General features: G+C 35.7%; 3 protein-coding genes across 3 annotated transcripts; all 3 read left to right on the top strand.

The window, feature by feature from the left end:
- Positions 1–431: 431 nt before the first annotated feature.
- On the top strand, positions 432–2,088 carry LOC114752900 (trans-resveratrol di-O-methyltransferase-like). The gene is made up of 3 exons (XM_028941600.1): positions 432–1,343; positions 1,457–1,810; positions 1,930–2,088. The coding sequence occupies exons 1-2, from the start codon at positions 573–575 to the stop codon at positions 1,757–1,759; spliced, it is 1,074 nt and encodes a 357-aa protein (XP_028797433.1). The 5' UTR covers positions 432–572; the 3' UTR covers positions 1,760–1,810; positions 1,930–2,088.
- Positions 2,089–4,677: 2,589 nt separating this feature from the next.
- Positions 4,678–5,982, top strand: LOC114752901 (uncharacterized). Its single transcript, XM_028941601.1, has one exon. The coding sequence runs from the start codon at positions 5,042–5,044 to the stop codon at positions 5,846–5,848; it is 807 nt and encodes a 268-aa protein (XP_028797434.1). The 5' UTR covers positions 4,678–5,041; the 3' UTR covers positions 5,849–5,982.
- Positions 5,983–19,389: 13,407 nt separating this feature from the next.
- On the top strand, positions 19,390–23,865 carry LOC114752904 (auxin response factor 3-like). The gene is given in 11 exon segments (XM_028941602.1): positions 19,390–19,678; positions 19,978–20,034; positions 20,439–20,621; positions 20,808–20,892; positions 21,010–21,100; positions 21,174–21,338; positions 22,006–22,125; positions 22,201–22,276; positions 23,400–23,559; positions 23,648–23,704; positions 23,707–23,865. Coding segments are annotated over 11 exon segments (1,155 nt in total). The 5' UTR covers positions 19,390–19,537; the 3' UTR covers positions 23,727–23,865.
- Positions 23,866–24,684: the final 819 nt, after the last annotated feature.

Here is a 24,684-nt window from a genome sequence, read left to right as displayed (position 1 = left end):
AATTATTTTTAAAAAATAACATACAATTTTTATATATTAATTGTATTCAACCAATTTTAATTAATTTTTTAATTTACCTAATCTAGTTATATATGTAGCACAAGAGCGAGTTTAATTTTGTACGAGATTCAGATACATCTTTATGAATGATTTATTTGCTCTCTATTTTTTTACCAGTTATTTTCTTTTTATCAGGTGCTTCTCAAATACTCCGTATTATACCATTTATTTTTTATAATATTTTTTATCCTAAATGTAAAATTTATTTTATAATATAATTTATAAATGAATGTTGGACGAGTATTAAAAAGCTCCAATTGTGACAAGCTCTACAAAGTCAAAAAACTTGAGACAATCCGGTCAAAAAAAAAAAAAAACAATTGAGACACCCTCGTTTGAGGATATTATCTACGACACCCAATAAACAAACGTCCAAGTTATCCTTAAAGTCATTGAACCACTTGAAATTTTAACTTTTAAGCACCGATTTATTCCTTCTGACCTTCTTGACATTATTTTCTTTTGCAGCTGCTGCTGTTCATCGGAGAAGAAAGGGATCTGCACCTGCAAAAATGGCTATCAACGAAGGCAAGGAGGAGGCAGAGTTGTTTCAAGCTCAGGCCCATCTGTATAAACACGTCTTCAATTTCATAGGTTCGATGTGTCTAAAGAGTGCTCTGCAGCTGAACATACCAGACATAATCCACAGCCATGGCCGACCCATCACCCTCCCTGAGCTGCTCTCGGCTCTCCAGATGGACCCTGCAAAATCTTCTTATGTCTATAGGCTCATGCGCTTACTGGTTCACTCTGGCCTTTTTTCAACTACCAAAGTCCCTATAGGTGAAGGGGAAGAAGAGGGGTACGATCTCACACCTTCCTCTAGACTTCTCCGCAAAGACAATGTTCCAAGCTTGTTCCCTTTCGTTCAGGCAATGTTTCATCCAGCTATAGTGCATCCATCGGAATGCTTGGGAGATTGGCTTAGCAGTAATGAGCCCACCCCCTTTCACACTGCACATGGGATGGGATTTTGGGACTATCTCAGCCAAAACGAGGAGTTTAACAGACTCTTCAATCAAGCTATGATTAGTGATTCAAGCATGATGAACTTGGTAATTAAAGATTGCAGATCAGTTTTTGAGGGATTCAATTCATTAGTTGATGTTGGGGGTGGAAAAGGAGCTGTGTCTAGAATCATATCCACGTCATTGCCTAACCTGCAGTGCACTGTGTTAGATCTTCCACATGTTGTTGAAAACTTACAAGACAGCAGAAATTTGAAGTTCGTTGGAGGGGATATGTTTCAGTCTATTCCTACAGCAGATGCCATTCTTCTTAAGGTATGCAAATTTTAAGATTATATCCACCAGTTTGTATAGCATTGATGAGCACTGTATGAATTATTAACAAAGTAGGAAATTTGACTAAGCAATGATTAATTGGGATTTGGCAGTTGGTTTTACATGCTTACAGTGATGAAGACTGCGTGAAGGTGCTCAGGAAGTGTAAGGAAGCTATCGCAAGCAAAGGCAAAGAGGGGAAAGTGATTATTATAGACATAGTGATCAATGAGAAGAAAGATGAACACGATTTGAAAGATGCGAAGCTCTTCTTCGATGTGTTGATGATGACTGTGGTCACTGGAAGAGAGAGAGAAGAAAAAGAATGGGAGAAGCTGTTCTTGGAAGCAGGGTTCAGTCACTACAAGATAACACCCATTTTTGGCGTAAGGTCCCTCATTGAAGTTTATCCTTGAAATCCCTACTCACCATCACCTGATGTCTGCCCACTCTGTGTGTTAGTTTACGGATCATGAAATTAGTATATGGGAAGGGTTTTATCATTCAAATCGCTGTTCATCATCACCTGATGTCTGCCCACTCTGTGTATTAGTTTGGAGTTTAAGGTTTAAGATTTAAAGTTTATTGTCTTGCTAAGCACATCTTCTGAACACTAATGTAATCATAAGATTAGAACTTCAATGCTTTTTTATATTTGGTTACTGAACAATGTTAAAAATATCATTGTGCTTCCTTCAATTATTGTCAAAGTAAAAGTGCGAATTGAATCAATTTAATCTAATAATTGAGTGTTATACTTGATCGAATAATCATTTGCGTCACATGTATAATTTTAAGGCTTCAAGTCGACTTATGCAATCAATATATTTCATTAAAAATTTTAAAAACTTGTATTGATTTTTAATATTGAGGTAGGTGTATACTTTTAAGAGATGATTGTGTGATTTTCTTAATTAAATTGTATATTTAGTATGCCTTGATATTCAGGTAAACAAAAAACAAAAAAATTTGATAAAATTATTAAAAAAAGGAGTAACAATGATAAAAATAATTATCATTTCTGATCTATATAACTCTATAAAATCCTTCAAAAACAACTATTATTGATGTGATGTATCCCTATTTTATAGTTTTTTTTATATATAATTAAGGGATTTTATAATATTTAAAAGATTTAAAATGCAGAAGATACTCATATTTTTTTAAATGTATTTTTGTTTTGATTTCAGGAAATACTCTATCAAGCAAAACATGAACCCCATAAAAATTATATTTGTGATAGCCACATGGCATTAAAAATTTTTTTTTCAATTATCTAATTAGAAATTATTCAAAATATCCAGCTAAAATATCTCTTATCTTCCACTATAAATTAAAGAGTTTGAATAATTAATTTTTTTTCTGAATAATTCTTTTATCATATTTTGAATGTGAATAAATATTTTATTCATATTCTATTATCCATTTAATTTTTTAAATATCCACCTTATCATTTTTATCCCCTTTCTAAACCCTAACCCCAATTCATCTTACCACCATATCTTCATTCAAATTTGAAATATTATTTTTTTATCTAATATTATTTAAATTCAAAAGCTCTTTTTCTTTAGCTGTCATGAAGATCACATCAAATCAAAAGAATTCAAATTCAAAATTCTATCAAGATTACAAGATAAAAGAAGATAAAAAATCAAACTAGAAGTCTCAAGGTTTCCTCTTTTGACTAAGATAAGTTCAAATGCTATAAAAGGAGATCAAGGGAGCCTTGGAGAGGCACGAAGCCATTTACACTATACAACCACAAATATACACTTGGCTTCCTCTTGTGTCTAATTGTTTCAGTGCCTTTTTTTATTTTTTTTTAATCATTACGGTGTCATCTAGCTATATGTGTGGCTAGTCCTCTTTGTTCCTGATAACAAAATGATGTGACTTGAATTCCTATTTATATTAGAGAGTTTGTTAGTTTTCATATTTCAATCCATGAGTATGTTGCTTTTATGAATTTTCTAGGTTAGGATTTTGATTTCTTTTGTGGACTGATATTTGATTTGTGTTTCAGTTGAACAATTATATTTTGAAAGTTTTAACGAATATATTTTCAATTTCCTCATGATTCTATAAATGTTTATCTTTATAAATTTTAATTTTGATTTGCACAAGTAGTTCATACTCTAGGATTTTTCATAGATAACTCTCTTTAAGGAATAAGATATAACTGTTTAATTGAATTCACAAACTAAGTGGTTTTACATAATTAATTGAAAGATGATTATATGCTGGCTTTCTAGGTATAAGTATTAATTAATTATGACTTAGATGTTATCTAGGGTTTTTCCTTTTAACTTAGTAATTTTTTTATATAAACTCCTTATCCTTTTGAACTGTGATAACTACTCATCAACGTCTTCGAGAAGTGTATCATTCTAGTAAAGTCTTCATTCATTTTGCTTTCTTTTAATTATTGTTATTTCCCTTTTATTTCTCTTAATTTATTTTCTTAAAAAATCAATCAATTTTCTTTCCTACTCTTTCTTTCTCTAAATAACATTTTTCTTAATTAAAAAGGTTTTCCAAATTTTAACAAAACTCCTCATAGAGAGAGACGACCTAGGTTGATCTCTATACTATATAAGGTTAATTTAGATAATTAATTTGAAAGCTTACACGACATGGTGATCAATATGTTATCATTAATACTGCTCAGCTCTTTAGTTTATCTGTGATCAAGTTTCTCAAACTCGTGCGAGTTTGATAACAATAATTATGATAATTCTATTACGTTAAATGATACTACCTCCTGTTTTTAATATAAATATAAAATTAAATTAACTAATTTAAAGAGATTAAAAAAATTAGTTAAATTAGTTATTTGTAATAAATAGATATTATCTTTTCTAAAATACATTTATTAATCATATGTATTAGTTAGAACTGTCATTTGATGAAATATTTAATATGTACAATTATTATAAGAACTATTTTTTAAAAAAAATAGTTAAATATAAAATATAAAATAAATTAAAATTTTATATTTAGAAATAAATTAAATATACAATTACATATTATAATATCTACCTGAGGTAGTATGCTATATCAGTCACAAAGCTCGGTTTCTTCTGTCATGTGTATTTGGTTGACGAGTCCAAGTTTTATTAAGTAATGCATTTTAAGCCTTCCTCCAACGATGATTGGTCCCACCGCAACTTAGCTGTTTCTTGCGATAAAAAAAAAAAAAAAAAGTTCCTGTTAGGAATTTCTTAAATATATGTCTATCTGTGTCGGTGTAATCTCCTACCCCTCCCCCCCCCCAAAAAAAAAAACACCAGAAAAAACACAAAAACCCCACAAGAGCAAATGGAGCCCAAGTTGCTCCCTTTCTGCAAAAGCAACTCCCTAAAACTCATCCTTTGGAACTCAAGAAGCGATAATTTGAACTCAAATTGTTCCCTTTCTGCAAAAGCAATTACTTAACTCATCCTTTCATCCATTCCCAAATATTGTAGCTGTACTACTATTCAATAACCTCTTGGGTTTTCAGTATATTATTATATATTACTCGGGGACAGCACATCAAGTTGCGGCTGGTTACCCAATCACCAAGTCTCAACAGCTTCTCAAGCAAATAAAGCGTATAGGTGAAGAATGACGAGAAATCCACAATCCATGACCATGTCAGCTATAACTAAAGCCTTGATGAAGATCATGTTATTGAAAACCCAACTAATCACAGAAATATGGAGTTCCATAAGGAGTACCTGGATTTGATTCTGGTCCCTTGTGGATTGCTCATCATGTTTGCCTACCACCTCTTTTTGCTTTACAGATACCTACACAGACCCCACACTACGACCAAGGGCTTCGAGGACTATGACAAGAGAGCTTGGGTTGAGAGAATCATGCAGGCAAGTACTTACCTTGATCCTTCTCTTTTCTTCTCCGTTCCTTTGATTCAATCCAACCCCTTGACGCTTTCTTGCTCGTGTAATGACCAGGCCGATAATAGAGACATAACCACAGCTCTCTCAGTCATTCAATCAAACATCACGGCTGCAACCTTCATGGCTTCCGTGTCCCTGACGGTTTGCTCTCTTATAGGAGCTTGGATCTCCAATGGCTCCAACAAATTCTTCCAGAGTGATTTAATCTATGGCGACATAAACCCTACCTCCATTTCCATCAAGTACATTTGCCTGTTAATCTGCTTCCTCCTCGCTTTCTCGTGCTTCGTTCAATCTATAAGGCACTTCGTTCATGCGACATATCTGATAAGCACACCGGATTGCCGCATACCAGTGAGCAGCGTGGAGACTGCAGTGATAAGAGGAGACCATTTCTGGTCACTTGGTCTTCGGGCACTTTATTTTGCTCTTGATCTTCTGCTCTGGTTTTTTGGGCCGATTCCCATGTTTGTTTCTTCGCTGGTCATGGTGATCATACTTCATGCTGTGGACTCTAATTCCAGGCCATTGCATAACACTCGCGCTCAAGGAAGCGAGCTTCAGAAAGCCAAGTTGCAGGGTTATGCTGAAATTAAGAAATAACCATCAACCTTTGACTTGAATGTAAATACACCTCGCTGAAAATATTGCTTGGAACAGACGATCATGATTTCAGAAAGAAGCATGAAATTGTATGTTACCGAGAAGGAAATGAAATTTGACAGCGTTCAATTTTTCTTTTCTTTTTTATTTTCATTTTACTAACGAACCAGTGAATTGGAAAAACTAGAAACAGAAGCAACGGAATTAACTAAAGCGTAATCTCACAAGGTAAAAGTAACTGTTCTGTCGGTTTCAGATTACATACCGTCTAGGTTCTTCTAATTTTATCACCGAACTCTTAGTTTTTGTTCCTTCTTGGAACGAAATGAGGAGGCTGTTAGCATAATAGCTATCACGTGTTGGGAGAGCCAAAGGATTATATTTCTTAGAGGCAATGCTTTGTTATTGACTTTGTGCCTCACAGGTCATTAAGGGGATCCCGTGTGGGTCTTCCTCACAGCGTCACCTTCCTTAGATGCAATGTGATCATAACTACTATTTCTATATATGCCACTTCACCTATTGCTTGCACTTCAATTATGATGCTCAAATTTATATCCGAATTTAATTTAAAATTATAACAAATCATATTATTTAGTACTACCTCCCATCCCTAAATTGAAAGTTTTGGATTTTATACAGGGTCAGCTCAATACTAATATCACTCATATTTGGGCGAATAAACTAATAAAATTCCACAAATTTGACCAAAGTAAATCATATGAAAATGATATTATTATTACTGACAGTTATTTTGGGATACTGTATAAAAGGGAATCGTGCTTCCTAACATATTTGATGATTGCTTAGCAAGCAACACTCATTTGATTTTGAATATGAGATTAAGTTGAGTTTGGTGCTTGCAAGGCAAGAGAGAAGCCATTGTAGATTTGAAGGTGACATGGGAATCTCACTTGGATCAGAGAAATTTGAAAGCATGAAATGGACCCGGATGCAGCTCTTCTGTTTTATGGGCTTTCAATTATTGATTGGAGACCATCTTTCACATCACCTCAATGATCCAAAACAACTTTTTTTTTCCCAATCAAAACTATAGTCGTAAATTTTTCTATTAATAATCTCATTAAAATCACAATAATGATAATATTTGAAGAAGAATACCTTAATTATTTTATCATAAATCTCCTCATATATTAATAGTGGACAAGATGATGAAAAAGAAGAGGAACTTGAGCAATAAACCAGTTAAAAAAATTTTTTTTTGGGGTTGGTGGTCCATGGCTACACAAAAAGGGGAATAGCCTATATGATTCCTAATTCAGACCGCGGAGCATCAGATGTAGACCTCTTAAAGTCTCTTTCACTATCAACATTACTAATTAATTTTCATCACAATAACACCACAACTTGTCCTTTGAAATTGATATAATCCAACGAAACAAACAAAGAAATTGACATATTCTGTTTTAAGTCTCATATATCACATAACAGCTAAAGATTAAAAGAGGAATCAGCACTACAAAATAGATTGAAAAGAAAAGGAAAAAGAAAAAAACAGACAACCATAATTGCTCATCATTTTGCTTTTACCATTCTACTTTGTGTCCCCAATTATTAATCATATCTGATGTTTTCTTTGGGCCTATGATTTATTATTTATGGCCAGCAACCGACCTGCACTACATGTTTTTTACTGCTTTACTGGGCCTTTCTTTTTCTTTATTAGCCCACCAGGACTTTTCAATGATCAAACTGGCTTTACCTTTTCCTACCCAAAAAAACAAAGAAAGGCTTTACCTTTAAAGCCAGAAGGATTCTTAAATATTTCATTAAGTGGTAATTCTAGCTAATACATAAGGTTAGTAAGAGTGTTTTTAAGAAGACAATACTTATTTATTACAGATAAATAAATTAACTAATTCTCTTAATATACTCAAATTAATCAATTAGCTCTTATATAAAAGATTGAAAATAGTAGTTGTTATTGCCAATGATAGATAATAGCTACTTTTGTATAGTTCATAATATAAGAGATAATTAATTGAGATGAATTAAAAAGTAAATCAATTATAATAAAATTAATATAGTCTTCCTAAAATATTCAAATGTAAAATTAAATTTTTATCCATTTATAAATTAAATTAATTAATTTTTTAAAAAATGAAAGAAACGGGGATATTTCTATAAAATATATTCAGATAAAATGCATAGGGAAGTTTCTATTTTTAATGGCTTTGAAAGGATCCAGAGTTTCACTGACAAAGACCCCCCCGTCTACGACCTGCAGTTGTACCCCCTACCATCGCCCCACTATCTGAAACCTGAACTCAGCTGGACACCCCAGCCCCAACATTTATCGTTAATTTAATGATAATGGCGTTCTGCCCTAAAACTTGCGGTATTCTATAAAATATTTAACCCTTAAAAGCTCAAACGGGAAAGGAGGTGGGAGTAGGAGCACGGCAAGAGAATGGAGGCTCATGCAGGATAGCAAGGCTCGGCGTTTCCGGGCATCATGTTGAGTGAAGAAGGGTGGGGTCAGAGGGAGATTAATGGAGTTTTGGCCGTTGGCGGCCGTACGATGGAAACCACATGGCGGTAACCGACAGCGTCTGATGAGACAAGGACTGGTCTAGTTCCTTTTGGCAAGTCGGAAAGGGAGGCCCAGCGGGGGACCATAGGGAGGAGGACACGTGTTATGGGAGAAAGGACGAGAATGCCCCGGGGGAGAGCGCGAAGGGGGAGGGACGACGGAAGAAGCCACGTCGGGGAGCGTGCAGAAGACGGACGCGACTAAAGTACGATGAAAGCCTGACGGAGACAGAGGGAGGGACAGAGCACCCGCGTAAAAGTCGAGGGTTTTCTTGGGGGCTTTTCCCGACTTTTAATTTTCAAAAAAGTCAGATTAGGTTGCTGCCTCTCGTCTTTTTCATCATTACTGTTCCTTTGCTCCCCCTCGCTCCCGAGCGTCTCCTCACGCTTCTTACTGCTCTTCTTGCTTTGAATAATTTATTATTTATGGAATACGAAATAAATCTTTAATCAGTCTCAATGTTTGTCAAAAATTATGCGACACCTTTCCTACTCATATAAAACAGGGCATTGAGAGTTAAACTAGTGGTTATGTTTTTTTATTTTTTCATATGTTTGTGTTTTGGAGTTTTTATTTTGATATGAGAAGTTGAGATATTTTTGTTTAAAATAATAATAAGAATAATGATAATGACAGGGAGAATGGAATCTTGGGAGGGAGAAAATTGCGGGGACAAGGAATAGGAGGGGGGGTTGTGATAAGAAAGGTGGGGAATGAGTGGGGGAGGGTTGGAAGGTGATGGAGGACAGGAGGAGGAGCGCAGAACCGGGGGGCCACAGCCACAGCCACAGCCACAGCCTCAGCCTCAGTTATGTGGGAGCTGTGGGCCCCGCCACCCCGCCCATCTGCATCTCAGTGTCAGTCTCGTATAGTAGCAGTAGGATGTTCTGGTCTCATGCTGGGGGCCCCACAAGCTGTCATGTATTTGGAATGTGTGGTGCCTTTGGTTCCCCGGCAAGAGTAACCCTCAACACTTTCCCCTCCATCTTATCCATCTTCATCTCTGAATCACCTCGTTTCCATGCCAACGCCATTTGAAAATAATTGGTAGTATTATTTAAAACTAAGGGAAAACTATATTATAGGTACTTCTATTTTTTTTAATTTTTAATTTGGTACCTATGATTTTTTTTTCTTAATTAAATATTTAATTTTATTTTTTTTAGCAATATTAGCTCATATAACTTTGTTCTATTGGCATTTTTTAATCTCTACATAAGGATTAACGATATTAATTGAGCAAAATTAAAGATTTAGTTAAGAATAAAAAACACATAGGTACCAAATTAAAAATTAAAAAAAATACAGGTACCTCCAATATAGCTTTTCCTAAAACTAAAATGGTACCCAAAAAAAAAAAAGACAGGTAAATCAAAATAAAATACAAGATAAACTTTATTAGAAGGGCTTAGCTTTTTTATAAGATAATATTTTAATGGGAAAATGACAGATAAAGAAGCTCCAAAATGTGAAATGCCAATTTGGGAAGCTAAGGAAATGTAATTACCCATAGGGAAGTCCTTTCCAAATTGGGATTTTGAAATTCAGTGAAATGACAAAAATGCCCTTTGTTCTTTTTTTTTTAAAAAAAAACCCAGCCCCTCACCGGTCGCCGGCCACCGGTGAGGGGCTGGGTTTTTTTTTTAAAAAAAAAAGAACAAAGGGCATTTTAAAATGATCATAATTTATTAAAAATGACACGTCTTTGTTGAAAAATAACAACAATTTATTCGGTATTTCTTGTTATGTATAAGGAAAAGTTTCTTTGTTAATATCAAATTTAGACTTGTCATTTTCCAGTAAAGACGTGTTTTTTCAAATAAATTATGGTTATTTTTAATTAACGTAGATGCTATTTCTTGTTATGTATAAGGAAAAATTGCCTTGTTAATATCAATTTTAGACTTGTCATTTTATAGTAAAGACGTGTCATTTTTAAATAAATTATGATCATTTTTAATTAATGCACATGCTGCTATGTTATGTATAAGGAAAAGTTGCTTTGTTAATATCAAATTTAGACTTGTTATTTCTCAATTAAGACTTGTCATCCTCAGATAAATTGTTGTCACGAGCTGGAGTCACAGTAAAAGAGTTAACTTATATTTTTGTTTGCATTATAAGGTTAAGAAATCTTTGATGGCCCAATGGCCATCCTTTTGTTGGTCCGAGTGGCCAAGGGGTTGTGGGATCAAATCCCACCCCCGCCACTTTGAACCAATATTATCCTATTCCCAAAAAAAAAATCTTGTCACAAAAATCCTTCACCGGCAGCCACACACCGGTGGCCGGCGCCGGTGGCCGGAGGCGGTCGGCGGCTGTCGGAGGCCAGTCGCCGGCGGTGGTTGCCGGTCGCCGGCCACCGGTGAGGGGCTGGGTTTTTTTAAAAAAAAAAAGAGAACAAAGGGCATTTTTGTCATTTCACTGAATTTCAAAATCCCAATTTGGGAAGGACTTCCCTATGGGTAATTACATTTCCTTAGCTTCCCAAATTGGCATTTCACATTTTGGAGCTTCTTTATCTGTCATTTTCCCTATTTTAATTTGGTCTAAATATTTAGATTTGATGAGTTTTTTCTAAGATTGTCCCCCATATATTCTCTTCTTTTTTTAATTCATGTATTATATCTTTTATTTATTTTCTTTGTTGATAAGGACATATTTAAGAAAAAATTATATACCTTGCGTATTTATTATTTAAGAATAATTTAACTGATTTTTTAATAAATGTAAATCAATAAAAGTATTAAGACCTTGGGGTAACTTTTTTTTACGTATGGTAAATAAATGTATGACGGTGGGCTGGCAGCTTTTAACATTTGCAATTGAATCGAAATGGAGTAGGCTGTGCAGCCTTTCCCAACGACCATGCTTATCCGCTTATCTTATGGACTCACCCAAGCTTCTTTGTTTCGTAACTTTCAATAATAATTAATGCCGCTAATTCTTTAAAACAAACATCATGATCAAATATAAAAAAAAGCCACTACTAAAGAATATGAATATAATAATCATAAAGTGAATTGTTTGCATTGGGAGCTCGCGCGTCTGTTAATATCCAAGAATCTTATCATATGTACGCTTTCTTTTATTTCTCACTCCCCTTCTTCTCTCTTTACAAAAGCTTAGGTGCATAAGGGGGTTAAATTCCAAAGGTTTAACTTATTATGATCAGGGCCTACTTCCAAATTCAATTCAAATAATGTCTGCAAAAATACTTACAAATCATACATTAACAGAGTTCTGACAATGAGATTTGAACCCACGATTTTATTATCCATATAATGAGTGTATTCATGTACAGAGTAGATTAATATTTGTTCTCTGGTAAAAAAAAAGATTAATATTTGTTCACCCTATGCTGATTGTTTACCACCTTTGAGCGTCCAATTGAATGATGGGGAATTTAAGAGGGTCCATTTTATTATTTGGAAAAAACCAGTAATTAATGTGGAAAATAGGGGCCATGTGTTCATGGGAATAAATAAATAATGGGGGTAATATATCCTCGTGAGCCGGAGTAAAACCATAAAGTGCTTGGTCTTTTGCTCTTGTCGATGATTTTTATGATGTGGCGGAAATGGGATGTGTTTAGTGGTAATATTAAATTTATTAGCAGTAGATTTGTATTAAAGAAATAATTGTTGCTGTACCCGACAAACCAAACCGATAGCCACTGAAGAGATGCTGTACAATAATGCTATTAGTGGAGGATAAGGCTATGACGCTAATGTAGGATTATTACGCCAACAATATAATATGATCATCACAACACTACCAATCATTATTCTCAGCCGTTAAACCAGCTCTCTCTTCACTATCACACTGCTCCTCGTTCCTCAACATTTTCTATCTCCTTTGATTTCTAGCCCACCATTAATAAATCATCCACATTTACTCTAATCATTGTCATTAGTGTGTGTATTTTTTCAATTACTGATGCTATCAATCGAGTTGTCTTTGATGAGTGCCGTGGGGATGAGTCGAGAATCTTCACACATTTGTTTGATTTGAAGTTTTCAATGTTTTGGAATGAGCTGGTATGACTGGGTATGAGCTTTTGCCAGTCTAAAAACCAAAGAAGTGTCTGGAAAGTCTAACAAGTACTCTTCACAATATTTTTTTTAAATCGAGACAAATTCTTTCATATATTTATTTCGTATACCGTAAAATTATTTCTGAAACCATAATTTTGATCTCATCCAAACACTCCCTAGACATATTACTCTGATCTTTTAAGGTATCTTTAGCCATCTCACCAAAATTAAAAAGATGCAGCTAAGTCATTGAATTTAAGAAAAAAAAATATCTGGGTGTTGAGACTTGTAACTCAATTGTTACCGAGTACTTTTGTTAAATTTTTCTAAATGTGATATTGCAAGTTCAAGTTCTCATTAAATAATATGATGCGTGCGTGAACCCCAAAAAACAAAAAAAAAGGACAAAGAAGAATAACAAAATATTTAAAGCTGGGAAGCATGAAGGGAGAAAGGGGAAGAAGTGGGAGGGGCTTCGTGGGGAAAGTTTGGCCAAACGGGGACAAATCATTAAATCAAAGAGGCCTGCCTCAATCAATGAATCACATTCACAGCATCTTATCAACAACACCCAAAATAATATAACAATAAATGCCATAATGCCCTCCAACCTTCATCATCGCCAACATCACACTCCACTTCCTTTGCCTTGCCTTCCCTTTCCTACTCTCTCTTCCCGCTAAACCTGTGGGCTCTCCTATGACCATTGAACCCCAGTCAAACTTACCATGATTTTTTTTTTTTTTACCCAGCATCGTAATCTTATACTCCTCCGGTCCTAATTATAAGACCCAATTGACTTATTTGAGGAGATTAAGGAAGTAAGTTAAGTTGGTTATTTATAATAAATAAGTGTTGTCATTCCTAAAATATCCTTGCTAATTAAGTATATTGGCTAAAACTATCATTATTAGAAGGATTATCTTGGAAAAAAATACATAAATATAAGAGACAAAATGGATTGGGTCTTATAATTAGGACCAAATAAAAAGTCAAATTGGGTCTTATAATAAGAACCGGAGGAGTATGTTTATAGTATATTCAACATCTTGAATCCTAAAGATTATGAGGTTAAATAGTAAATGTAACTGAAAAAATAACATAAAAATATTGGATACATATTTTTTCTGAGATCAAAACAGATGCTAGGAATCTTTCTGGACCAAATTTAAACTGAGAACTTCCCTATTGCATTAATCGTGATGACATAGGTACGCATGTCGATTCAAAGTGTTGCCTTTGCTTTTTAAGTGAATAATTAGTTAAGACGGCTACTCTTCGTGTGTGTGTTTGAGATAGAGCATTCGTTTTTGGATATTCAAATCCAGCAAGTTCTCAGATATGGGAAACATCGGTTTTAGAATTCTAAGACAGACGCCAAGCATGCCTCGAACCTGCTAAGTTTCGGCTTGTTTACAACTGTGATCTATAAACACTTATGAGCATGCTTATATAAGTCAAGAGAACACTGCATATAAGTATTTAGGATCATGATTGAAATCCCCAAACGCACTTATCTATGTAATTTAAGATAAAACTCTTATCACATACTTATTTATAATATTTTATAGATTATGATTGAAATACTGTTTTTAAAATATTCTCCAGTCATTTCAAACAAACCCTAAGTCATTCCAACGTACAACTGTAGCATGTTTTAATCACGCGGCTGCAATATCAGCTGGTTAGATTACCTTGCTCGGTCTTGTGTTTTTTTTTTTTTTTGACATTGAATCTTTTACTTGGACTTAACAATAATCAAATTTGACCTCATGACATTGAATACCATATATTGTCACACGAAATGATTGATCTTCGGGCATTCGAAAGGAAACCTTGTTACGTATTTTTCAGAAAATTATTGATAATTAATGGCACGAACTGGTCTCTTTTCACAATAAATGACGGCGGATTTTCGTCGTTCATGGCTATTTTACATGAACTATACCAAATTAAATAATTAATATATATTTTTAAATTTGGGTGAAAGTCCTTTTATGCAAGTAGTGAACTTTTATGTACCATTTGATATAAAACATTAAAAATAAGATGTAGGAGTTGGTATTATGATTAGAAAGATCTATTAAAAGAGTGTTTAGTATGAGAAACTGCTTATTACATGAAACTGAGTAAATCCATATAACAAGTAATTACCTATACTAATTATTTTTTAATAATTTTTCTCAATTATAATATTAATTTTTATCTTTTATTTTTAATATCTCCTAACAAACGGGACGTTAAAGTTTAGGTGGTAATTAATGTGACGAGTGAATGTAGTATATACAAAACGCCCCATAGATTACATACAAAAATCCTGTAAAAAGGGTGGGGGGTTAGTGGCATAACTAAGAAATAGGATTTGCAGGAAACTATTTTAATAAGTGAGGGCATAAAGTGAAAAGTATTTGGTCACAAAAGGTCTTCTCACAAGAAAGTGAAGGCCTCAGAAGAAGACACTTTGACACCATGCCTTTTTCTTTTACCTTCATGTTTCCTCTCTCTATGTATTTTAAGTAGGGCGAGTTGAGAAATTAATACAGAAAAAACGTCCTTAATTTTTGTGTGTGTGTTCCTTCTGCTGTGCAAATTCAAATCTTCAATGCTAAATTATAACACTAATCCAAAAGCACAGAAGCAACAAAATTGATTGCTCTCTCTCTCTCTCTCTCAGGAGCTTTTTTGTGAAAGATTCCGTTTCATTTTTACCAGGAGGAGGAGGGTGGTGGAGACGCGAGGAAAAGGCGCGTGGAGAAGGAAGGGGGGCAAAACCAGATGGGCAATGAGTGGCAACCCGTTTTGTCCGGGTTATCCGAGATAGGGTCTGGACCATCAGAATTATGGACTTGTAGGGTAGCCTCCGCTGCTCCCCTCTCTCTCTCTCTTCCCCCTCATTCCTCTTTCTCTCTCCTATTTTCTCCTTAAAGTAAATATCACATTCACCCTCAGCGCCCCCGTCCCCCAAAATCGGATTTTTTATTTCATTATACTGCCTTCTCGGATCCTAAATATAAAAATTAACTGAATAATTTAAAAATACTAAAAAAATAAATTAAATTAGTTATTTATAATAAATAAGTATTATTTTTTAAAAATATCTTTACTAATCAAATATATTGACTAGAACTACTATTATTAAAAGGATTACCTTAAAAAAAAATATAAATATAAGAGATAAAATAGATTGGGATCTTATATTTAGAATCAAAATAAAAGTCAAATAAAATCTTATATTAAAAACTAGAGGTAGCATTAAATTTACATTAATAATTCTCTTAATAAAATGCTTACAATTTCTTATTACAGAGTCACCATCATATGCTTAAACTTTCTTGTCAAAAAAAAAAGAAATATAGCAGGATTTTTCATTTATATCCATACATAATGCTCCTCCGATCCTTAATATAAGACACGTTTAACTAATTTAATTAGATTAAGAAAATTAGGTATATTAGTTAATTATAAAAAATGTGACACGTTTTTTCTAAAACATTATAATCATCTTTCTTAATACCCCCTCTCCCTCTTCTACTTGATTATGATTTAGATTTAGAGAAAATTGATAAATATGAGTAATGGATCTTATATTTAAAATCAAAACCAACTCAAAAATTAGATCCTATATTAATGACCAGAAGAGTATTAAATTTAAGAGTAGCTTATCTCACTACAAAGTCTAGAGGCTAGTCATATCCTTAAAATTTTATGAGCACTACAAGGGTTGGAATTTTAAATTTTTACTTACATTCTTATTGAATAGTGTGAGATGACTTCAGTTCAGTTTTAAATTTTTGTGCATGACTTTAATTCATTTTAATGTTAAACATTTTTCGGCCAGTGTAAACTAAAATGACGTTGAAAGTAAGAACTAGTTGAATCTATCGAGATTACATTTCCAATAATAAAATTTAATCGGCATCAATGTATCCATACAATCCGTATTAATATATATAATAAAATTCATAACAAGTTATAATATTTATAAAATATTCATCACACCATATAACAAGTAAAAAGGAATGTGTGGTTTTATGATAAATCATTAACATTGAACATTTTTTCCTAAAAAATCGCACGCATATTTAAGATGATTTAAAGTTAAGGGGAGATAAAACAGAGAGGGGTGAGGAAGTGTAGATATGAATAGGATGAATTACTGTATTGTTTCAAACAAGAAATATAATTACTAACAACTTTTAACAACAACAAATGACAAGTTTTAAAATAATAAATAATAAATATTCTCTTATTACTGGGATTTACTAGTAATTGCGGAGTATTTTCTTTTTTGCAGACCTTGTAATCCTGCCATATAAATATCTTTGTTGCTTATTTTTCAAAAGGTAAAAAACGAGACAACCGATGTGTATTTTGCAAATATACATAATGAGAGTCATAATGCCACAATTAGGGGGACCGTGGAGCAATACGTAGCGCTTTTTTTGCTTCTAAAAAAGGAAAAAGAAAAAACGCAGTGGTGTTATAGGAGAATGAGATGATGCTTGTTGTTGTGGCGAGATGGATGAGTGTCATAAGTTGTGCCTAATTCTGCTTTTCTCAAACAATATTATGATCCCACGCCTTTTTCGCATTTTAGATAGCAACATGGCATTCCATGAAAGCTCTTTCTCAACCTCTCTCTTAAATGTCAATTCATAAAGAAGCCCCCATCACCGTTGGACGCTTCATTAATGATGAAGGCAGTTGAAAAATAGCAGCACACTGTCATGAACACTCATAGTGGGAAGGTTATTTTGAAGCAAGGATTCTTCCACTTTAAGTCTTTAACTATTAATCTTTTGGGGTGTGATTTTTTCAACAACCTCTGCTCGTGAGGGGCTGACCAAAGCAGGTGTCTTAACATTATCTTTTAGTTGGAAAAGAAAAAACAAATGAGCAATTTTCCTTGGAAAAATTAAAAATTTTCTTTAACTTTTACTGAGCACAAAACACTGTTACTCTCTAAATTTTTTATGCATAGATAGTATTGATACTTTAATTTAGATTCTTCTAACGAATACAATTTTCAGTGAAAGATTTTTCCCCACTTCTCTTATTTTTCTTCGTTTATATAAAATATTTTATGCAAAGAACCGGAGGTGCGCGGTTGAAATTCAGATCTTATTGGTAATAGGAAAATTTTCCTTTATATCTTTTGCAAAGTAATAATACTTTACACATAAGAATACGTGTATTTTAGTTCAAGTTATTATTAGTGATAAAATTTTCAATGACCCCCCCCCCAAAAATTTCTCGTCTTTCTCCGTCTGCATGGAAGATGTTTCAAATATTTTGTGTAAAGAATCAGAGGAATACTGTTCAATTCCAGATCTTATTTATTCATAGGTAGGTCATAGCAAAAAATAAATGGAGAAAAAGTTTGATATATAGAGAGACACAATCTAAGTTGTAGGCATGGGCATTAATGATTAACTAACATGTCAAATATAAAAAGCAACGAATAGCTCCAAATTTGCAAAGGGTGGCCTAAGATGGCTTTTATGATCTTAGGCTAGGAAGCATAAATATAAAACTTTTCATTAATTTCCCAATTCCCTAATTGGTTAGGCACAATGACCCGGATTTGCCATTGCTTTTTGTCTAAGAAAACAGCTAATAATTGTGACAGGACTGTAATGGTAAAGTCAAAACTAATGGTAGGCAAAGTAATTAGGCCTTTCTAAAGTGAAAAAAGAGAAGATGATTTTGCTTAAATTAAAAAAAATAAAATAGTACGCTACTTTCAAACGATCGCCAGCCCCATTTTATCTCCCACTTGTCCATGTTTTGCTGCTAACTCTCATCATTAATCACCAAAGCCTGCCAAACCCTAACCTGAGAGCAACTAAAGATATTCTTATTCTCATCATCTCCTACATACTGGTTAGCCCACTCAGATGAATTTTACAAATTCGGACAAAAACCCTTATACAGAATTGCAGAAAATGGTAGTAGTACAATAGCCTGTGTTGTTGGTCTCTCGGGTTCGTACTAGCAAAGAACAGGGTACCAGAATAAGGAGGAGGATCCGTAAAAGGTTGAACGGCACGGTCAACAACACAAACAAAATCCCCACACAACCCATGTAGAGAAATGAGATCAGGGGCTTAATTTCTCAGAGAGAGCTTCAAATTTTGGAAGATGATAAGGGAGAGGAGGGCATAGGTGTGAGATTTGGCGGAGTAGAAGGGGACAGAATATACATCCGCCCGGAAATACAGGACGCCGTACAGTCATAAATACTCTTTTTGATTCAGTTTCTCGTGAATTTTTTTTCATTATTGGAATTTAACCAACACAATAGCCTCACGAGTGAGGCACTACAGTCTTGATTCTTTATTATCGCTCTTCTTCTCTCTCTCTTTCTCTCTCTGTCTCTGCCACACATCACACCCAAACAGTCGCAGCATTGCAGGTTTGCAGCAATTGCAGGCAGCACTGCTGCTGCAGCAGCAGCTTCACAGCCTACAGACAAGCAAAAGAAAGAAAAGAGAAATGAGTAAGGCAGGGAAGAGGGAGAAAAGGCCATTTTTATGAGACTCCAACTTAAATCACAATGAAAGCTTGATTTGATGCAAACCCAAAAACTCCCCATTCAGTCACTCATTCAGTCTCCTCAGCGAGAAAAAAGTTAAAGAAAGAGCCCAAAAAAAGAAACAAAGGAAAATTAGCAGAGAGTGATAGGTCAGTGGGAGGTGAGAGAGAGAGACACACAGAGAGAGAGAGAGAGAGAGTCTCTTTCTTTTTGGAGTATTGGGTCAGCTTCTTTTGGCAATGCCAAAGGTGCTCCCACCTCACGCTCTCTGAAAATGCTCAGGCATGAAATCACTCTCTTGAAATCCCTCCTTCCTCCAAGGCTTTTATCTCCAGCTTTTGCGCAACCCTCTTCCCTTTGTTGTTAGATTCTTTAGCATTGTCTCTAGGGCTTTGTTTCCTGTCATGGGTTTGATCGATCTCAACACTACTGAGGACGACGAAACGCCGTCGTCGGGTTCCTCTGCTTCATTGTCCTCTCACTCCGGTAATAGCATTTCGGCCTCCACCTACCCTTCTCCTTCGTCCGTGTGCTTGGAGCTATGGCACGCGTGCGCGGGTCCAATGATTTCGCTACCAAAAAAAGGAAGCATCGTGGTTTACTTCCCACAGGGCCACCTTGAGCAGCAGGCTCAGGATCTTCCGGTCTCCGCTTACAATATCCCACCCCATGTTTTCTGTCGCGTTGCAGATGTTAAGCTCCATGTAAGTGTTCCATGTTTCTTTACCTTTTCTGTTTTATTTGTATGTTCAGAATTCGATTTCGTTATGTGGGTAAAATGTAGGGTTTCTGTTACGCCGCTTAGAAAATTGATGTTCTAAGAACTGTAAATTGCTTATGTTTTGTGGTTATGCACTGTTTAAGTGCTTGAAAAAATATATCTTCTGCTGCTATTTCTTTCTTCTCTGCATTAATATTCGCTACATACAAGCCATATTGAAGGTAACCAGAATATGGTTTATATTAATTTTAAGCAAAATACGTGTGCTTTTTTCCTGTGCAGGCGGAGGAAGGTATAGACGAGGTGTACTGTCAGGTGTCGCTGGTTCCTGAAAGTGAGGTGAGCTATCTTTTCTATGGTTGTTTGATTTGTTTGATTGTTTGGGGGAGATGCTGAAAAAGGAAGGAAAACGAGGAATCTTAGCATGTTAATCGTGAATTCGTAAGGTGCCTAGTCTTGAAACATATGATGTTGGCTAAAAAGACCGTTTATGATGCTATGATAGAGTATGGTGTTGTAGTACAAGTTATGTTTATAGGATTAGATAGGTCCTATCAGGGTGCCATACACAGCCTTGTCCTCAGTCCCAGTTTTGGGTCCGTCAACAACCCCACCAGAGGAAGAAGGTGGTTAAATATAAATATAACCGGCTTATTACAATAGGAGAGAAAGACAGTTGAAGAGATAATAGAGTACCTTATACGTTTGGTTTAAAATTTGCATAAACTTGATCATTGTCATAGCAAGCTGAAAGAAGATTTCGGGAAGGTGAAATCGATGCTGACTGTGAAGATGAGGATGCTGCAGCTGCAGTGAAGTCTACAACGCCACATATGTTCTGCAAGACCCTGACAGCTTCTGATACTAGCACTCATGGGGGATTCTCTGTGCCTAGGCGTGCAGCTGAAGATTGCTTTCCTCCGCTGGTAATTATGCTTTATGATTTCTTTCTTCCCCTCCTGTTAGCGTGACCCTGTTCTTGTGTTTATTTGGTCATTTTATTGGGGCTTAACCTTTTGCTTAAGCTGTTCTGTAACCAGAACTGTGTTTGTCTTTCTATATGAATGCTTAAACGGTTATTCGGTGGTAATTTTGGTGAATTTTTATTTCAGGATTACAATCAACAGCGTCCTTCGCAAGAACTTGTGGCAAAGGATCTGCATGGCCTGGAGTGGAAGTTCAGGCATATTTACAGGGGTGTGTTACTTGTGTCATGTTTTCTCATTCCTATGTTTGAGGCTATAATTTCTGGAGTTGACTTGAAAAATGTGTCCTGTTCTGGTCTCTATTTTGGATGTTTGAATATATGAGCAGGGCAGCCTCGCAGGCATTTGCTTACAACTGGTTGGAGTGCATTTGTAAACAAGAAGAAGCTTGTGTCTGGAGATGCTGTACTGTTTCTGAGGTATAAAGAGTTGATTCCACCAAACATTGATTAATTTTCTCAAACATGGATAACATTTTAAATTTTATGCCAGGGGTGAAGATGGAGTTCTGAGATTAGGGATTCGCAGGGCATCTCAGTTGAAATGTGGTGCTAACTTTTCAGTTCCCGCTGGCCTGCATCTTAATCCCAGCAGTTTCATGGATGTGGTCAATGCAATATCTGCAAGATGTGCCTTTAGCGTTTGCTATAATCCAAGGTAGTTTTCTGCTTCCTTTGCTTTTTCTTCTGCAGTAAATACAAATATGATCCTATTTTGTAGAGCGTAATGCTGGTTAAAATGCATGACTTCGGAAGGGTGTTTTGCTAAGTTACCCCACATGCACCGAACTCATCTTGACTCTTTCTGTTTTGTCAGTTGTTGCTTCATTTCTTATTGATAGTTCTGACAGTTTTACATGTTTTCGATGATTCATAGTGATGCCTGCCAACCTTACCACTTTTATTTCGCCGTAACCTACTAGCGCTTTGACCTGCTAGCCAACCAGCGTACAGTTTTCAGTTCTTAATCCAGCCTTCAAGCTGATAACTAATGATCCAAAATAATATCACAAGAACTCCTTGATATGGCTAATGTTGCTATTTTTATTGCTAATGCATTGTCTGGCTGAGTTAATTCCACAAGAAAACCGAATCTTGATGGAAAAAATGAGTTATAATCGTACTGTAGAATTTAGGGCCTATTGTCTGAGTTTATGAACACTGGTCGAACAGTGCAGCCTGAGATGTGTGTCTGTGGGGTTTAAGCCTTCGTTAGTTGTCTGTGGTCCACTAAGTAGTAGTCACTATTCTCTGATGTTTTTATTTGTTGCTACCTTTGTTTTCTGATTAGGGTCTTCCACCTAATATTTGTGGTTTGATTGTAGGGTGAGCTCGTCAGAGTTCATAATTCCACTCAACAAATTTTTGAAGGGCCTTGATCAATTTTATTCAGCTGGAATGAGGTTCAGGATGCGTTTTGAAACTGAAGATGCTGCAGAACGAAGGTTTGTCTTGCATGTGTTACAGCATTTAGATAGTGTATCAGCAGCAAATCTTAGATTTTTTTTCTTTTTGGGCAGGTGCACAGGACTAGTTGTTGGAATTGGCGATGCAGATCCTGTTAGATGGCCCGGATCTAAATGGAGATGCCTTATGGTATGGTCTTGGGATCATTTTTTCACTTTAAATATTGTTTAGATTTACATGTGTGGGATTAGTTTGTTACTTTACATGCATGTGACTGTGGTGTGGCCCTGCGGCAATAATTCACTAAACATGAAACAAACAAGCGAAATGTAACAAAAACAGCAATAAATGAGGAAAAATCCTGAGGCTTTGATATTAATATTCAAATGTTGAATCAAAGATACATCAAGCTTCAATAATTCAAGCCAAAGCCCTATTTCCCTCTAAACCAAAATGAACACAGCAGCAACTACTCAACAAAAGATTACATTGAGACATGAGGAACATAGCTAGCACTCTCCCATGGTATTCGAGAGGCCAGGTCTCTCCCTCCCCAACACACTTCAACAATAAGTCCTGAAAACAATCCAGTTCCATTACAAAGCAATGTAGTCTCCCAAAAGTAGTCCCACACACCCTACAAGGTTTTAGACTCAAAAGACTAGTAGCTTGCTGCAAATTAGAGTTGCTCCTCATTTCTTGGAGCTCTAGGATAAATGCTTTGACCAGTGGATTCATCTTCTTCTATCCTTGGCTGCTTCCGTAATTTCCTCCCATATGTCTTCCTAATACCAGCGGTTATCTCAGACTGCTTGAACTTCCAATTTGTAAGCCTCCAGGATCACTTTGCTTCATGACCTTTAAATAGATCTTATATTGCTAATCGTAGAGAATCCAGAAGTTTTTTCGCCTACTTGCTGCATCTCATTCCTTGTTTGGGGAGGGAGGCTGGGTAAAATATCTAATGACAAGGCTTCTGAAAGTGGCTTTTGACGTTGATTTTGGACAAATGAGGATATTTCCTTGATTACCAGCAGTTACCTAAATTTCAATAAAGTGGCTAGGATTCCGATTCTAGTCAAAATCACTTGTTACACAATGAATGAGTGACATAAACCCCCGTACTCACTCGTAGTTACACATTAACTTAGATTGCGTTTTCTTGTGGAATAAGGAATTTGTTCTAGTTGCACTTCCAACTTGGTTAGGACTGGCAGGTCGTACCTGTCAATAATTTATTCACACATGTCTTGTCTTTCATTTGAGGTACTAATTGTTATAACTGGTTGCTGGATGTTTCCCATCTTTGCAGGTAAGGTGGGAAGATATGGAAGCCACTAGGCATAACAGGGTTTCCCCGTGGGAAATTGAGCCATCCGGTTCTGCTTCCTCTCCCAACAACTTCAATGCAGCTGGTTTAAAGAGGACCAGGATTGGTTTGCCTTCTTCAAAACAAGAATTTCCAGTTCCAAGTTAGTCTATTAGGAAATCTTCTGGAGCTTTTAGTTTGTGTTATCCTTATACCTGTCACTTTTCTGATGCTTTATTTTCTGCTGTTAGATGGGATTGGGACACCAGACTTTGGGGAATCATTGAGGTTCCAGAAGGTCTTGCAAGGTCAAGAAATTTTGGGTGTTAATATTCCTTTTGATGGTATTAGTGCTCAGAGCCACCCCTTTTCTGAAATAAGTAGGCGCCATCCTGGTTCAAGCGTTTCTGGGATTGCCGCTACAGGAAATAATTTCAGAATTCCACAGGTGCATTCTGATGTTTCGTGCAATGGCATAGGCTTTAGTGAATCTTTTCGATTCCAGAAGGTCTTGCAAGGTCAAGAAATACTTCCAAGCCAACCATATGGAAGAGCCTTTTCTGGTAATGATGTTCAAGGAAATGGTCGCTATGGAATTTTCGACAGTTGTCAAGTGCCGCGTCCCAGGAATGGATGGGCTGCCTCAGTGCAGGATAATTCTGCCAATGTGCATCCTTCTGTTCCATCCGGGCAAGTGTCATCTCCATCATCGGTTTTCATGTTTCAGCAAGCAGCAAATCCTACTCCCAACCATGACTACCATAATAGCACTACAAATCAGAGGATGGAGAGTAAAATGCAACGTCGAGGACAGCACGCGTCTGAAATCAGAGCCGGAAAATTTGCATCGGTCTCATCTTACGGGCCTAGTTTCTGGGGGCATACTCAGGGAAGAAGTAAATCTATTGGCATGTTTGAGCATGGACAAATGGACACTTCACCATCTCATGATTCTGTATCACCGCGGAGAGATGGTCAAGAGCTGACTTCGTCCTATAAAAGTAGCTGCAGGCTCTTCGGTTTTTCATTGACTCAGGAAAATCACATTGCGAATTGCAAGTGAGGAGGCTATCCGCCAAGTCCCTTCCATGGCATTCACTAGGGAGCAAAGGTAGTCTGAGGCAACTGTACTTAAGTAAAAGCTAGCTGTTTTCAGTTAGAAACCTGATGTTTTCAAAGAAACCTGATATTTGATTGATGTGATGCTGATATTTGATTCAAGTAATGTGGTTACTTTTGCTGAATAGAACTCGGAGGTTTTCCAGCTGTATTCTTTTTATAAATGACG

This window comes from Neltuma alba, unplaced genomic scaffold, assembly GCF_004799145.2.
Source record: "Neltuma alba isolate B1F8T4 unplaced genomic scaffold, ASM479914v2 tig00007604_pilon, whole genome shotgun sequence".
In the NCBI taxonomy this organism is placed as follows: domain Eukaryota; kingdom Viridiplantae; phylum Streptophyta; class Magnoliopsida; order Fabales; family Fabaceae; genus Neltuma; species Neltuma alba.
This window is presented reverse-complemented; position numbering and strand designations above follow the sequence as displayed.

Bases quoted from the DNA above. Each gene is read 5' to 3' on its own strand.
- LOC114752900 (XM_028941600.1), top strand. From the start codon at position 573: ATGGCTATCAACGAAGGCAAGGAGGAGGCAGAGTTGTTTCAAGCTCAG. The intron at 1,344-1,456 runs GTATGCAAATTT...GGGATTTGGCAG, and splicing joins CAGATGCCATTCTTCTTAAG to TTGGTTTTACATGCTTACAG.
- LOC114752901 (XM_028941601.1), top strand. From the start codon at position 5,042: ATGGAGTTCCATAAGGAGTACCTGGATTTGATTCTGGTCCCTTGTGGA.